Genomic DNA, 16,744 nt, shown 5'->3' on the forward strand with positions numbered 1-16,744 from the left:
TAGCTAGCAGCGGAGCCGGGTAGATAAAGATTCAAATTGTCTCCCGACAATGGGGACCATATGCTAATGGCTATTCCCCCTTGGCTAAGAGCGCACCCCAGGGAGATGGTGCTGTGTGCTTCATGGCCCATGGAAAAAAAGATACACACACATACATCACATTACACCAAAGCTTTATTTTAGCACAGTGGCCTATTGTCATAGCAGCTTCTCTGCTGAGCCAGCTAAACCTAACTAAACGCAAGCTGTAATGCCTGTGCTCTGCTGATAAACTTTCCCACAAATGATACAGTGAGACATTTCGAATCTGATGCAAACACTAGACTTTGAGAGACACATTAACAATAAGCGATGTCTCTCTTCACAGCTCCACTTTTCTGTGAAACAATAGGGCAAAATTTCGTCCTCCGCTCACTTAGTATACATTACACAGCATGGATCATTTCAAGGGGTTAGGTTGCTCACCTAGCAATCAGTGACAACCTGATTTCATGTAATTTCCCTTCTTTCCTTTTTTCCCTCAATGTCGTAGGTCATTGCCTACAGTGTAGATACAAGCATTGTGCCCTCCTGTTTGGATCCCACCCAGAGCCAGGTGTTATACTGATAATTGGCCCATCGTGTGGATTTTTGTTTCTCACTTGGCTGAACTGCTAGCCCCACAGTAACAGTCAGAGGCACGGGCCAGAGTAGCGATTGGCTAGTACCACGAGCTATCATGTTATCACCCTCAGGAGAGGAAGCACAACCTCCATTAGCTTTCTGTGTGCGCAGCAAAAAAGTTGTTCCACCTGTGAGGGAGTGCAAATGATATTTGGAGCGGGTGTGAACAAGATGCGTCCTATTTGGCCAGGCAAAACGAACACATCTTCATTACTGGGTATAATTCATCAAAAAGTACGCTCACTGTTTCTCAACTTAGCTCTCAACTCAAAGGGTGTATACTGCAGCTAAAAAAGAAATGGACACACTCTTCCTACTATAGATATCCAAGCCCGTTATTCTTGTTCCTAACAGACCCAGGCTGTTTTGTACAGTGTTTTGCTGTTTAGGAGTTTATATTTAACAGGAGCAGACAGAGTGAATTCCAGCCTTCTCCCTCTCTGCGGCTAGCCAGAACCAGTGTAGCTGAGGCAGAGAAGGGTGCTGTGTGTCCTGCTGACCCACCCTGCAAATGAGAGGGTGCTGTGGTGCAGTGGCTGCTCCTAATTACTACCAAGCAGCTGCAAACACACAGGGCTACAGCGAGGGGCCCGGCAATGCTGCCAGGCCGGGGGACAAGCCCTGCAGTGTGGAGAGGCCACAGGCGGCCCGCTTTGCTCCTCTCTACCCTCAGTTCACTCCCACGCCATGAGGCCCCCACTGCAGCCCAGCGCTCCTGCTGCCTCATCAACTTCTCTGGCTGAAATTGCAGGGTGGCAGGGGAATCATGTCTGTAAATACAGCTACACTGACAAAGAAATGTCATGGTCCCTGTTCAGCTGGCTGGGACTTTGGGGAGGGAGGTTTGCCTGTTTAGATCCATGCACTCCATGACAGCTGCTGAACTCTGGTCCAAGACAGGGAGGGTGGAAAAAATGTAACCTTCAGACAGGTACAGTGCAAACGTTTTACCAAGTAGACGCAAAATAAAGATAGCATCTTTTGAACTAAGCTAACTGAATTTGAGCTTATCTTATTTGAACATATAATGGATTATATTTCGTCTGAATCATATTTGAATCTATCCAAAAATAAGTACTGCTGAAAAACAAACTACTGGGGATTATATGTTGTCAGAGGCTGTAACATGATTACATACTTGTCTTGTTTTTATGTCATTTGTAAAACAGTTAATATACATAAAGAAACATTTTCTATATGGAATATAAAGCTGGTTTTCACTAAGCCTGCTTATCCTATATTCCTAATCCTATATTCTCTAATTCAGATCTTTCTATTTTGTTTCTTTCTTCCTGTTTTTTGTTTTTTTCTAAAGCATACCAAATGATATTTGTGCATTAAAAATAATGAAATGTTTTCACTGGCTTGAAAACACGCACATGGCCATTCACTGACATGAAAAAATGATTAGTTAATATGAAAATAACTAAATGACAGTCAAAAGTCGACCTCAAATGGAAAACGTTAAGGCCAATCCTGTTTAGCCTTATTTAGACCATTAGGAGAACCTCCGTTTGCCTGGTGTGTGTGTGTGTGTGTGTGTGTGTGTGTGTGTGTGTGTGTGTGTGTGTGTGTGTAGGTGTTTGTGTGTGAGACGAATTCTGACAACACTGACCTGCCTGTTCCTTTCATCCATGATCCTGGTGATCTGTATCTTCTTCCGCCCCATGGCTGCGTCCTGTCCGGTCTCTCTGACACCTCAACAATATCAGAAAAACAACAAGCTTTCTTCCTTCGCTCTCCTAGCACATTGTACAACACTCTCTCTTCTCTTGTTGGCTCTCTCACTCTTCACTCTTCGCTCTTCACTCTTCGCTCTTCACTAGACCACACCACAATCTGCAAGAAGACAAGGCGAGAGATAGAGGGAGAGAGGGAGAGAGAGAGAGAGAGAGAGAGAGGGGGAGAGAGGAAGAGAGAGAGAGAGTTAACATGACACTCAATGATGTCTCCTTAGGCACATCAAAGCATCGAACGGCCCTGTGTTCTGTTCTCAAGCACATTCAGAAAGTGTGAGACCCACATGATGTGTCCCTATCGCCCCTGCTGCACTTGCACCACAGCTGGAGTCAATGAGAGAAGGCTTCAGACTAACAGGACTGCAGTTTATATAAGATCTGCTGAGCACAATTTACACACTTAAATTGTACTGTACATAATTTCATGCGGAAGACAAAAAAGGAAGACAAAAAAGATTTTTTCTAAAATGATTAAAATGATCAAAATATCTATTCAACAATTATTGGTATAGTTGTTATTATTGGTATAGCTTTTTACATTTTCGTTACTGTGACTGGACTAATTTTACCTCTATATCTGTTAATAAAGAGTTTTGCAAAGCCAAGTTCACCTGAAGTGAGAGGAAGATTGTCTCCCTTCTACTGCTTGCAGAGACAGAGCAGCAACATTTCCTAGCTCTTCCTGAACCGACCCACCCTGATGCCAGCTTTGCTCTTAAGATGATTAAGAGAGCACCCAGTCTGGGGTTGACAGTGGTTGAAATCCCCTGGGCTGGAGGAGAAGGAGGGGTGTATTCCCACGTGAGCCTGTAACCTGGCCACTGGTTCAGACCAAGCTGTTTCCCAGGGGACAACTAACTCTGCCCTGTCTCTGCTGCTCTGCAAGAAGAGATATTGCCCCCTCCCTGGAGGAGCATCCATCACTTACACCCAGACACACAGCAAATAGAAAACGTCTAAACAACTACATTTCCCCTATGAGTACAAATGTAGAAAGGTTAACAACTCAGTAGTCACCGCAGGCCGTTAGATGCAGTCAGCAGTTGTGAGCTGAGGAAGCCAAGGGCCGAATTGGCAGTGAAAATGAAAATGACCAGTTCCACTGCCACACAGTCATTATGGGTTACAGATGGACTGGCATTATGGTGTCTGGCTGTCTGAATCGGGGCTCCACTGCAGGCAAACTTGACTGAGATCACCCAGCTAACTACCCACGCATGGCTGTCTCGGCCAGGAAAGTAACCGCCTGAACCCCCACAAAGAATTTCCCTAAACCACATCACAACAGGCCAGAGAGAATGACAGCATTTTTGTTCATTCACCATTTCCAACTACACTTACTGACACAGTGTGTATGTGTGTGGGGGGGTGCATGTGTTTAAGCAAGCATCCATTAGTGACATGTCTTATCTATCTATTTCTCGAAAACGCTACAGTCTTACTCATTTTACAACTGTACAATAAAACTGTATCGGAGAGAATCCAGAGAATAACATACACAGAGGCACACACACACTCACACATACGCACGCATGCGCATACACTTTCGTGTCTTTATGCAGAGGAGCTGTCACAGCAGGACAGTTCAAGTCTAGAGGCATAATAGACTGTGTCATGACATTTCTCTTACACAAATATGAAATGACAAGCTGAGAGGGCCCTCAGACTCCAGGTGCGCTGCTTTCTGCGCTCTCAACTTACTGGCCACACTCAAGAAAAGTTAGTCAAAAGCAATAACATCTTACTGATAATACTTTTATTTTGAGGATTTGAAAGATCAAGTCTAAATGTCATACCCACTATATACTGTGGCTGTTTGTATCACACCATGTTGTATGGGAAAAATACAAACTTTCAACATTAAGAACTAAGTGGCAGACTTTCAATGAATTTAGTATCTATCTACAGTAATTGTACTGTCCTACACGTCATTTGTAGGTTGTGCAACCGCACCTATTCACACCACTACCCACACAGACATGTCAGAAGAAGATCAGATTACGAATAAGCACAATGTCTAAATGTACTAAAATAGTTGTTTGCTGGAAGTTGGAATTTCTACAACAGTACATGTTCGATGTGTGATGCTCGGGACTTCTCTGGAGTGTTAGAAAGGGACAGAGTAACTGTTCAAGGCCTGAATCATGTGCTCTGTGTGTGTGTGTGTGTGTGTGTGTGTGTGTGTGTGTGTGTGTGTGAGTGTTAGAGAGAGAGTGATAAACTGATAAAGAGACAAACAGAGGCAAGGGGGCCAATGGAAGCCTGGAAGCAGGAGCAAGCCAACACAAAGCTACAAGGCCATCTCGATAGCTCGGTGTACACACACATGGGATCCTGCTGCACTAGTCCCACTCCGCTACGTGCAAGCTGTCACCAAGCGGGCCTCATGCAACATTATCTCAACAAAGGTAGACAGAATAACAGTTCAACCCATTAAAACTTGTTTGTAGGTACAAAGCAGCACGCTGTATAACAGTATCTCATCACGTACTCTTTAAAAAGACCTTGATATGCTACACCTGGTCCACTTTGATATAAAGCAGTCCAGCACTTCTGAAAGCTGCTTACCAAACATTTGTACCATAGAGATCAATGCACAGAGAATATGTCTCCATAGGAACGACCACATCAGCTTGACATAAAAATCAATACGACATGTCCAACAGAATGAGCAAAGTGAAACCATGCCTTACTCAGGACCCCTCTGCTAAACATGCATATAATGTTGGAATATGTTCATATGAGAGACTGAGCGTTGTGATGGTTTCTGACCAGAGCCGCACTGATCCTCCCTGGCGTGGTGTGAGACTGGCCCGGCGAGAGGAGGCCCTGTCTGTCTCCTCCTCCCTAAAGACGGACCTCTGAGAGACTGGGAGGCTTGGTGACAGGGCTGGCCCTTTCACACTCAATAAAACATGCTCAATTCCCAGTGTAATTACTGAATCCAGCACATCCTCCTCCCCTCTGCTAGTAAGCCTGTGTAAGCTGCACACACAGCCACAATGGAGAAGCATTACATCCTCAACTGTTGTCCTATATAAAAGAAAACATGTGTTACCTGGTTTACCTTATGAACAACAAATGAAGTCAGTGTTATTCTAATCAAGCTGTGTGTATGTAATTAAAACTCATCTGAATTTTACTAAATCTCTACCCCTAAAATCTCTTTTAAAGTCTACAAACTAAATGTCCCAGTAAAGTCTAATATATCAAAAGCTATTTGCAAATCTAGCCTATCTGACCTGTTTTAAAGAAACACCCACTATGTGCTTCATGCATGCCTCCATTTCTTTGACGGTGATGGACAGCAGCCAAAGTCCTGAGCATAGCCATGACAGTTGATCTTCCTGTGCGAGGCAGCTTCAGCCCCAGTCTCCCACCGCAGGCCGTGGGCAGACAAGACTCAACTTCCTGCCTCTCCACTTCCTGTTATTCAGGACCCTTCTGCATGCCCTCCGCGGGGGGGGTGGGTCAGAGGGAGTCGGAGAGAGGGAACGGGGGGGAAGAAAGGGAGGGACCGCCTTGGGGACACCCTTCCCCTCTGATCCTTCCCCTTATTACCTTCCTGACTGTAAGTCCGAGACTAAACAACAACAGAAGCTCATCTCCTGTGGCTTCGCTCTGTGTGCTTATTATGTTTACTGGAAGGATCATTACACCGGCTGGACGACGTGCACATGCTGAACTCAGCCACTGACTTTACAATTAGTAGGCAGAGGCCTTTTCCTTGTTATGGCCAGAGCTGATAATGACTTCAAACACTCCCCCGGTTACATAAGGATGAATCACAGCTCTCTCGCAAGTAAATATACATTAAACTGCATGCTTATGAGAAAAAACACATTTCTGACGTGATATAACAACCTCATAATCTGAGGCGTCTGATTGACATAGGAGTTCTCTGAAATAATCCACGATAACATTCGCAACTGTGTCAAACTGAAAGTGTCAGCACATGGCCCGGTTATGATCAGCTTCTGGCAGACTGAGGACGAGAAGCAAAGTAGCCTAAAACCTCGGCTATACTGATTTATTTCAACGGAGCCCTGACATCAGTGCAATAGGAAATGAACATCCACCTCTTTGTTCTTCCTTTCATCAGGCGGTGCTATACCTGCAAATGGGGCTGTTGGCCTGGGGGGGAGTGGAGGCGAGCCAGCCTCGCACGCTCTCCCTGTTCCCTTTGTGAGCGCTCGCTTATCTCCCTCTCCAGCAGTGAAAGGCAGGATTGTGGCCCCAGCAGCATCACTAGTGTTAATGTCTCCTGATGCTAATCTGACACACGGCTGATCCCTCAACAACCACTTTCTCCTCTTTTCACCACTCCTACCTTTTCTTTCTTTCTTTCTTTCTTTCTTTCTTTCTCTCTCTTTCTTTCCTTCTCTTTCCTCATTTCTTTCTCTCAACGCACACTATACATTCCTTCACCTCAGTTTCCAAGGCAACTAATGAGATATAATTAATAAGATCTATCACGGGGGCACGTGAACAAAAAAAAGTGAGAAAGAGGCTTTGAGAAACGTAGAGAGAGAGGTGGGGTCGTCTGCAAAAACACGGACCTTCTGCAGCACATCCTCTTCCTCTCTAAAGCTTTGCTTGGGGTGATGTTATCTTACCAGACAATGACTTAAAGCACATTTAAATGACGGGCTAAAATGATTATGATATGAATACCATGACAGTGTTAAAGGAAACACATATAATGGCCACAAAAGGAAACCCTGCAGGCCAAAAACCGAGATAGTCAGACGCTATAATTGAGATTGGTAAATATTAAATAGATTGCTTGTAGATTTAGAGCATGTAAGAATGTTGTTGTGGTCCGTTTCTGTCTTATTTCATCAAGTAATGTTTTCTCCACATATTAAATCAGACTGAATTTAACTCAATCAAGTAAGATACAAAAATGCATTGTTCAAGAGGAGACTGTGACCTGCACAGTAGGGACAGTCACAAAGCCAGCAGTGAGAGCCTGCACTGAAATGGCAGCCAAGCAGGCAGTGAGTGGTTAATCTGCCCTGATGACTGCTAGCTCAGTCCAACTCTCCAATGACCCAGCTGTAATCCCACATTGGATCAATGCAAGTTCAAACAATCCTCCATGCTGCTAGCACCTTGCCTGGGCTGGGGGATGGTGCTGTAGACAGGGACCGGGATACAGAAAGCTACTTATCACCTCCAAAATGACATCAAAAGGAAGGAAAGCCCCACAGGATGAACCTGTTCTTGTATCTCACCGAGAAAATGTTTCACTCTAGGCCACATTATGCTAAGGGCTGAATGGGAAATGATGTTGCTCTTCAGATAAATACTGGACATGTATCCTATCTACAAAGCGGGGAATGATGATGGGTGGATATATCAACCAATAGCCAAAGGACATCAGATGCTGACAGCATTACCAGACAGACATCCTCCATCTCACTCTCACAGTACTGTCGGGGGATGAGAGGACTATGCAAGGTGACTTTGACTAAGTGCCTTGGGGTTCCATGAGAAAACGCCATTGACATTACATTAATTTCATGTCTCTTTTTTAACTGACTTAGCGCCATGGAGTCCTGGATACAGAGGGGAAAAAAATGAAACAGACATTTCACTTTGGCTTCAAGGCACAGGGAGAGGGATCTAAGGCCAGGAAGACAACAGTGACAAATAGGTGACAAGATCAACTACCAACTTTTTGCTGTTTCTTTACTGTAACATTCATTCAACAGAGTGACGAGACGTTCAGCAGAGCAGGGTAAATGTTAAAGTCCAAAAGTTTCCACTGCACATGTTTGTGTTTGATAGTTGCTACTATGTGTATGTGTGTGTGTGTCTGTGTGTGAAAGAAGGACACAGAGAGAGAAAGTGAAAGAGAGAGAGTCAAACAGAGAGAGTGGGAGAGAGAGACAGCATGACTGTGTGTTAACTATGTGGAAAGATGTAAGGGAAACAAGACTAAAAGAAGCGCCCCGCGCCCATCCCATCCCACCTCTGTGGTAGTGTGCGGTAGCAGCGTTGTAACATAATTACTGCTGGGACACTTCTATTCCCAATGATCCATTTGCGTCAGTCAGGTTTTCGAGCCCAGCCAATGAATGGATTCTCAGTTTCTCAAGGATAAAGAGATGACCCTCTCCTAACAGTTATATCCATTTCATGTAGAAAAGCTACTCTCCTTCTCAAGGTAAATCCCTTGATGCGTATTTGAGTGAAACTTTTATGAACAAAGAAAATGATGATAACTTCCTTGATGCAAGGGTAGGGTGATGAATTATGTCTCATTAAAAATGAATGTGCTCAACAACTGAGAAATCATAGATGTACGGTACAGCTGCTATAGTGTACTGCTAGAGTTTCAAAACATTAAGTCTATTCCTCTTTCATATTTCCACAGGACGGTACAACAGAGTGGAGCAGTTGTTGCTATATCAATGTTACCAGACTAACTTCCCTAATAAATGAGCCTTTTGACCCTTGTAAATCAGTATGTCGTTCTATATCACTAAAATTCAATTGACAGACTAATGGCTAACTACTCACTTCATATTAACACCATTGGCTTAACAAACTATGTCTCTGAGCAAAAGCCCTCCATCACCAACATTCCTTATGACAGTATGTCAGTTTAACAAGTCAATTTCTTGACATGGCGCAACGTCAGTATTCAACATTCTTTATGGATGAACACTTCCCGTGTCACCCTTTGCTCTAAAGTCCTGCTGATGAGCTTACATGTGGAGTATCTATGTGAGATAAGTTTTATTCAAAATATACACAATTTTCATTAATTTGTGAAATCCTTTCCTGTATATTGGAGAGACACTAATGCAGGCTTTTTTTCTAAATCTTTCTCTCCCTCTCTTTAACACACTCACACACACACACACACACACACACAAAGTAATGTATGCATGATCCTAGAGGTTTAAGAATTTGCATAGCAATATTGTGTGGTGCTGTGGTCTGATACGGTATGAGTCCATGTGTCCATTTGCATGGTTGTCCATCATCAGATGGACTTCTCACCAGGGAACAATAATAATGCCAGCACCGTGGGGAGCAGCAGTCCCCCCCACCCCCCCCACCCTCCCAGGAACCCTGCGAGCTGTGTTAAGTGGCATGGCAGCCTTTTGATGTTACACAGACCGCAACTCAGAAATGGTAAACAGCGAAGATGAATCAAGATCTTCCTCCTGGGGGAATCCACAGTGTAAGGATATTAGGGACGTCATGCGTTAATGTGTCTCAGCAGCAGCACGTTTACCCGAACTCATCGCCTCTCTGAAAACACAGAGGATCCAGATAAGACACTGAGATTCCAGATACTTAATTCTCCCTCAAATATGTTGTTTGATCATCAGCAGGCAGATTTAACAAAATAAACAGTGAGTGATGCAGAAAAACAACATTTTCTGATACGCGTAGCCTATATTGTTTAGGATTGTAGTTACTGTGTGCGAATGGCTGCTTCTTTTAATGGAAAAAAAATCTAAAAGGCTTAGAATAAATATTTGATTTTCTCTTCCCATTTTTATCTTCCACTCGATCCCTCTTTCCCACAGTGTTCCATTACATAAAAGGTTTATGCAATCCAAGCAGCAAGGATGGCCATGACTCATAACAACAGTGAAAGGACTAGCATTGATTTATTTTTTGTAGTTATTTTTATTTTTTTTACATTTTTATGTTATAAAATTAGTCTATCGATAATCCCACACAGGCTTGAATAAAGGATACAGAGCTGTACCATTTGGGTTCTACGACAGCTTCCTACTGTGTTAAAACGACGTACGCATTTCAACTACGTACAAAAAAACAAATAAAGACCTCCTCACCCATTTCTGTATATGAAAAAGACAGGAAGTGGTTGAGAAATGTACAAAATCTGGTGAGTTTGCAGGAGGTTTGTCATGGGCTTCCTATCTGTTTCTTTAACACCGGGCCAAAGCTGAGAGATAGTTTTCGCCTTGAATTATAGATGTGCTTTCTGACATTAATATCTGCTTTGTGAACAATCTGTGTTTTTACAGTAAATAGAAATATCAACAACAGCCTATCCCTGAAAGCCATGTGATCTCACAGGGCAGGCAGCACAAAAGATGGGAAACAAGTAATTTCTTTATCATTGATAGTGGTTGGGAAAACTGATTTCAATCTGAAAGATGATGGAATCCATTCTCTCTCTCTTGTCTATCTTAAATCAATTGACATGAATGAATGGCATTCACTGAGCAATTAATGTGAGAGGTATTTCTGCAGCTGGAGCCCACAGTTTCGCCCAAATCAGATGATATGTGCTAGCCATCACATGAACACTGTATTCAAGAGAGAGAGAGAGAGAGAGAGAGAGAGAGAGAGAGAGAGACCCCCACAGGCCCTGCTGCTTGCCTCTCCAGGAATCTTTTCAGTCAAACTGTTCGCTGATAGCCTGTGGCCCTGAGTGGGGCCCAGCGGCCGATGATGGATGCCTCCCCCGCCCCTATACATGTTCTGAACACCCCTGGCAGTTGGACCAGTGACAGAGGTTGAGGGGAGGGGAACAAAATCAAGAGCAACACAGTCTGACATGAATACAGGCAGGCAACAGCTCACCGGCGGTAACACTACACCATTTTCACCTGGATTCGCAGCCCACGGCACACAGATGGAAAGTGGCCTGGGAGAGAGGGAGAAGACAGACGGGCAGACGCACAAACAGCGGGCAGACTCAACACCTCAGTCACAATCACAGTCACACTGCAGAGAGCTGGGCTCTAGAGGCTGAGGATGCTATGGCAATACTGTATGAATGTCCTTGATTAGAAAAGACACGTTTTTCCATGTAATAACCTGTTTTGACTGTTACCAGCATGCAGAGTGATTTTGAAACTGTTACTGAAAGAGTGGTGTAATGTTTTCCCTGTTAGGATGCTGCCAGAACTGTTAAGGCCCAGGGATGATGTCATGGCTTGTAAAAATGATATCTCCTAACACGGCTTACACTTCTCCTAAAGTGGGTGAGGTCAAGACACTTTTATCATCCTGAATCTGCTTTCACTGTATACACCGCATAATCACCATATATCTCAGTCTACTATATAAGAATTGTTGGAAAAAGATCTAAAGATGCTGTAGTTTTGAGCCTCATTTGCAGAAATGACTGCACGTGCTCGTGCTGTAGCTAAAACAAAAACGCATAAGACAATGCAGTGTTCACGCTGCTAGAGCAAAGCCCCTCACAGCAGAGAGGAGCACAACTTTGAACTGCAGTCTGAGCCCTGCGGTGGACCACAGCAGCTTCCAGAGCAGAGGGGGCTGCTGGGTCACTTCCCTTCCCTGTTCATAAGGCTGGCGTGCGCTGCAGGATAATGGGAGGAATCACATCCCCCCAGCTGTCCTGGTTCGGAGGGCTTCTCAGACAGACAGAAAAACAAGGATATCGCAGGCCAGGCCCCCTTCCTGCAGCCCACGGGGCCACAGGGCCAGTCCAGCTGCAGGAGACCCAACTCCTCCTACCAGCAGCTACTGGACTTACTAAATGGGCTCGCTGTAGGGACTGTGACCCACAGGTCCTACAGCTGCATTCACTACACCAGCCATTCATAAACACTTGTTCATATGGACTCTATTTCACGGTATGGGTGCCATATGGAAAGTTAGATAAAATGGTGATAAAGGCTGTAACTGACGTTTCAGATTTGACTGCTTTAGCATTCAGTAACAATGTAGCACATGGTTTTCTTTAAGATAATGTTTTATCCTAGTGACACAAATATGTAATGTTTCATCAAGCAGGGCTTACCAGACTTTGAAGAAAGTTTACTTTGTACATAATTCCATTGTTAGTTTGTTTGCTCATGATGCTAGTACTTGCCTAGTACTGCCTCTGTGCAGAGCCAGAGAACTTAATTCTCCAGTGAGCGATGCTTTTTAAGACGTACAGTAGAGCATCAGAAATTCAATACAGTGGGGTATATTAGCAATCACAGGAGATCTTTTGATCTAGTAAATTAGATTTTAATATATTCCTTTGATTTATGTTTTTTCAAAGTCTCATTAAAATTCAGTTAAAATGCAACTCAGCAAAGAGATGTCTTTCTTAACTTCCTAGGCACAATGCAACTATCAACTCTGCCCTATGAATGATTAAACTTAATATGCATCTCTACAGTATTGTGCAGTAGCGTAGTCATCAGCTATTATCGTGTCTCCATGCCCATAGATGCAAGTTTCATGTAAACAACAACAAGCTGAAAAACAATAACTATAGCCAAACCACAGTACACATATTTTTGGGTTGTATGTCTTGTAGTGTGGCTCAGACACTTTCGAGATGATGCACAGCATGATTCTGTGGTTTTGCTTGCACTCCAGAAAGTCAAAGAAGAAGGAGAAGGCACCTTAACAAAGGTGCTAAATGACTTGACTCTCAAAGCCATCACCTTTGCTCCACCACATGTTTCCACAGTCTGCCCTCGCAAACCACACTTGCATGTGCTATTCTTTCCTCACATCAGAGAATGTGGCATGTTGAAACTTAACATAATAGCCAGCAACCGGGGGCACAAGAAAGTATGTGTTGTGCTTAATATATATAGGATAAACACACATTATAATGTGACATTACTGTGAGAATTTAAGTCTTAAACTATAAGATATAACTGTGATGTTATCTCAGGATACTACTACGGCTACAGGTCTAAAACTACAGTATAACACAATAAGTTTGTTTGTATTGAGAGTTAAGTGACCCGGTGAGGACCAGTGTGGATGTGGAGTGAGGGAGAGACTAGGATCATAGTGGTGAAAGAGGATTAACAGCAGATTTAGACTGTTGCTTTGCTGGAGGATCTTACTGCTGATTTTCCTGCGCAGCCCAGGGTGAGGAGACCTCCAGTCAGGCCTCGTTTGGAAGAGCAGGGGAGACAGGAAAAGACGGTGCAGCCTTAAGCCGCTCTGCCCTGCTCAGCAGCACATGTGCTGAGTGGACCAAATGGGGTGGCTTACCACCAGAGGTCTCAGTCAAGGGCAGGACAGTTGAAAGGTCACTGCTAGCTGTCTTGCTAGACAAACAGTGTCTCAGCGAGTCATACATTCAGCCTACTAGCTTACACCAGGCTATTAGACGACCTAAGCCACTACTGTTTCTGATACCTAAAGGATAGTGGCGATTCTCAACAGAGTTTCCAACAGTCAGTGGAGTTTTCAGTTATTCCACCTGAGGGCTTTCTATGATTTTATTGCATTCATTATGCCATTAATTGAATTACAGATATTTTAGTAAAGCTTAAATAGGCACTTATAAAGACAAGTGCTATCAATTGACTCAATGATGTCTGAAAATTACATTTCATTATGCCATTCCTTTTTAATGCAATAAAGACTGTACTAGCACTGTACTGTAATGTTTAAATGGAACTTCCTATAACTTTGGAACCTCAACTCCATGTCAGAAAGAAAGTAGCATTTAGCAAGTTCATGTTATCTGACATTCAGTGCCAGCTCTGGATGTTAATGGCAATGGTTTCGAAGTCATCATCACAGCACATTAAGGGGCTGCCTAACATGCAAACCACACAGAGAGGGTCAGGGCTGGGAACCCAACCCAGGACCTCGTTGTGGTGAGGTGACAGCACTAACTAATGAGTCAACGTGCCGCCCGCACTCCTGATACTTGCAAGATAAAACAGATTACATTTTGTAGACTTTTGAAATTTGAAATTATGAATTTGCGTGTTTGTAGAACATGTTACCCTTATCCTAAGGTGACCCATTTAGCATTAAACATTAAAAAAAAACATGTGGTCCTCTGGTCAAACAGAGACCCAACAAAAGCTCTGAATTTGTAGTTCAGTTCTGATTGTTGGGTTACTGTACTAAAATGGGAATAATCAAACAATATATTTCCATGGTTTGGTGTAAAGAAAATAGCTTCATTAACAGGACAGCTATTTGTTTATGAAAAGTAGTACAAGTACTTTCCCCTTAGTCTACAGGGGACTGGAGTTAACTGTGGTCTAAAACATTATCTGCTGGGCTCAAGATTCTGCATCCAGCCTCCAGGTCTCACAGGAGAACGCTGGAATCTCCATATTGATGATGGAGCTCCAATAAACAATGAATCACGTTGCCAAGAGGCCTTTGTTAGTTAAAGAGAACGTTAAATGGACACTGAGTGATACTGTTATCCATGCCAGTGATCTGAAGTGCATGGCTTAACACAAAAAAATTGAGAATAATAATGAGCTGTGTAAATGGTTACAAAAAGAGTGAGATGAGAGATCAATAGCAAGACAATTATTTACTTCAAAGACAAAAAGAGTCTGCTGTCACCTCGAAGCATGCAGTTGTTTTTTGTTAGAGATCTGACACATTTCTGATATTTGATTTATTCCCTGTTTAAACATAGCTATTAACTTAAGTAGCTTATTATAGCTTATATCTTACCAACAACAAAAAACAGTATTCAATATGTTCTAGCTCTATAAGACAACTGCAACTGACATCAGCTCAGTTGCACAACATATAGTGGTCTAACTTAGTAATAACAACCAGCCTTGTACAGTCGTCACTTCAATGTTGCACAAAATATGGTAAAATAAGGCATACAGATTCAAAGAACAGACTCAAAATCATGTCAAAATTGTAAAATATATAATTGTTGTAATATTGCTGCAGAATTTACAGTATAAAAGAACATTTTGGCTTACCAAACGATCAAAGAATCGCTGTCCTCTTTACTGGACCAAGAATATTCAGCTCCTATCTCTTGTTTATTTTTCCTTCACTGTATCCTTTTCTTTCAGCTTTCTGGCGTTTTGTCCTCCTCGGGAAAATGTCCTGGGAGGAGGAGAATGGAGGAGAAAGAGTTTCACTCAGTGATTCAGAGGCATCGTGTAAACGCCAGCATTCTCTTTCTGACAACCAGCGTTAATTGCAGATCCGACTCGCCCACACACTCCACATTTCTCCTGGAAGGAGAAGCTGAGACCAGCCTGTGAGATTGAAGTGCTATGAGGAGTGCAGTAAAAGATGCTGCAGCTGCCCGTTCCTCACACCAGTCACCACCTCTCATTCCCCCATTTCCACTGAGAACTTATACTAAAATACCATAAGATGCACATTTGCAGAGGCATGCAGGACACACAAACATAACAAGGCTTACAAATGTAACAAGGCTAAAACATTTCATAAACAATATTGTGTGCAGTGGTAGTCATCATAGAAGTCCCATATCATGCGTCTATCTTGTATAGTATTGCAAGATCATTGCATGTTTCAGGGTGATGATCATATTCTCATGCTTCTCAAATGACTCACTGTGTGTTTGGATAACGGCAAAGGTACAATATTTGAATAGCAACAGTTCAGCGCATGCATGAAAAAGACATTTACGATGGCTAGATCTGTATTTTCCCTGACATCACATTAATTCCTTTGACTAATACGCAACATAAATTGTTAAAATGATATTCATTTCTGCAGCATTGACAGAACCTCTCATCCACACATTAGACATAAGAGCTCACGTGACGCGGACCATGAGCAACAAGGCCCATTACTGGTTAGGCCTGGGGCAGCGCAGAAGCTAATGACTGCAGATTGGAGGGTGCTTTACTGCTTTGCTTTAGAAATCACTGGCAACCTACTGGCATGGTAATGTAAATGCCATCAGAACAATGGTAAGGTAAAACAGACAATGAAAAATATGCGTAGGTATGCTTTAATACTGAGGCCACAACGCCTGGAAAATGATTTAAATTCCTCATCTGTTCCATCTGATCGCTGGGGGATATAAAGTAAGTGGTAATATATTTACTATTGGGGTGGAAGCCAAGTGAAGATGCTATAAACTTCATACTGCAGTTCACTGTACACTGCTAAAACCACATGTTTTCAATTATTTTTGAATAATTACAGCTTTAATTTACAGCTTAAATTTATGCCGGTCCACACTTTGTGCGTACTTCTAGAAACAAATTGAGACTTGAGGATTTTGCATTCATCCATACAATTCCAGGAATCACACGTCACATATTGCAACATGTTAGGCAACCACAAATTACCAAAGACCAAATTCATTCTAATAACTTGTAAAAAGAAAGAAAAGAGAAGTACTATGGAGAAAAATCCTAGAGTTTTGTGAATGGCATTTTCCTGTCTGTTAAAATTAAAAGAAAATTACTACTTAGCTACAGTATAAATGATAAGTGCATGGTGTTTAATTGACCTGGAGAGAAACACTTGAGAAGGTCAGGTTACTGTTGGCCATTACCCACTCTGGACAGGGGTTAAGGTCACAAGTCTCAAACGGAGTCAAAGAACCACGAGACAGCAAAGACTCACACTCACAGGCTCAGTCCCCTTCATGTTGA

At 42.9% G+C, this 16,744-nt stretch overlaps 1 protein-coding gene across 6 annotated transcripts in view; it reads right to left on the minus strand.

Moving 5' to 3' along the window:
- Positions 1 to 16,744, minus strand: part of mef2aa (myocyte enhancer factor 2aa) — a 62,718-nt gene that overhangs the window by 39,905 nt on the left and 6,069 nt on the right. For 5 of the 6 annotated variants that reach the window (XM_078282931.1, XM_071927245.2, XM_071927243.2 and 2 more), the window contains exons 2-3: positions 15,080 to 15,209; positions 2,279 to 2,502 (exon numbers count right to left, since the gene is read on the minus strand). In XM_078282931.1, the coding sequence (XP_078139057.1) occupies positions 2,279 to 2,332 (54 nt within the window). In that variant the 5' untranslated portion in view covers positions 2,333 to 2,502; positions 15,080 to 15,209. The remainder of the gene's footprint in view (positions 1 to 2,278; positions 2,503 to 15,079; positions 15,210 to 16,744) is intronic. The other variant, XM_071927247.2, reaches the window with a different exon arrangement.

The sequence above is a fragment of the Centroberyx gerrardi genome, chromosome 4 (genome assembly GCF_048128805.1).
Source record: "Centroberyx gerrardi isolate f3 chromosome 4, fCenGer3.hap1.cur.20231027, whole genome shotgun sequence".
Taxonomy (NCBI): Eukaryota; Metazoa; Chordata; class Actinopteri; order Beryciformes; family Berycidae; genus Centroberyx; species Centroberyx gerrardi.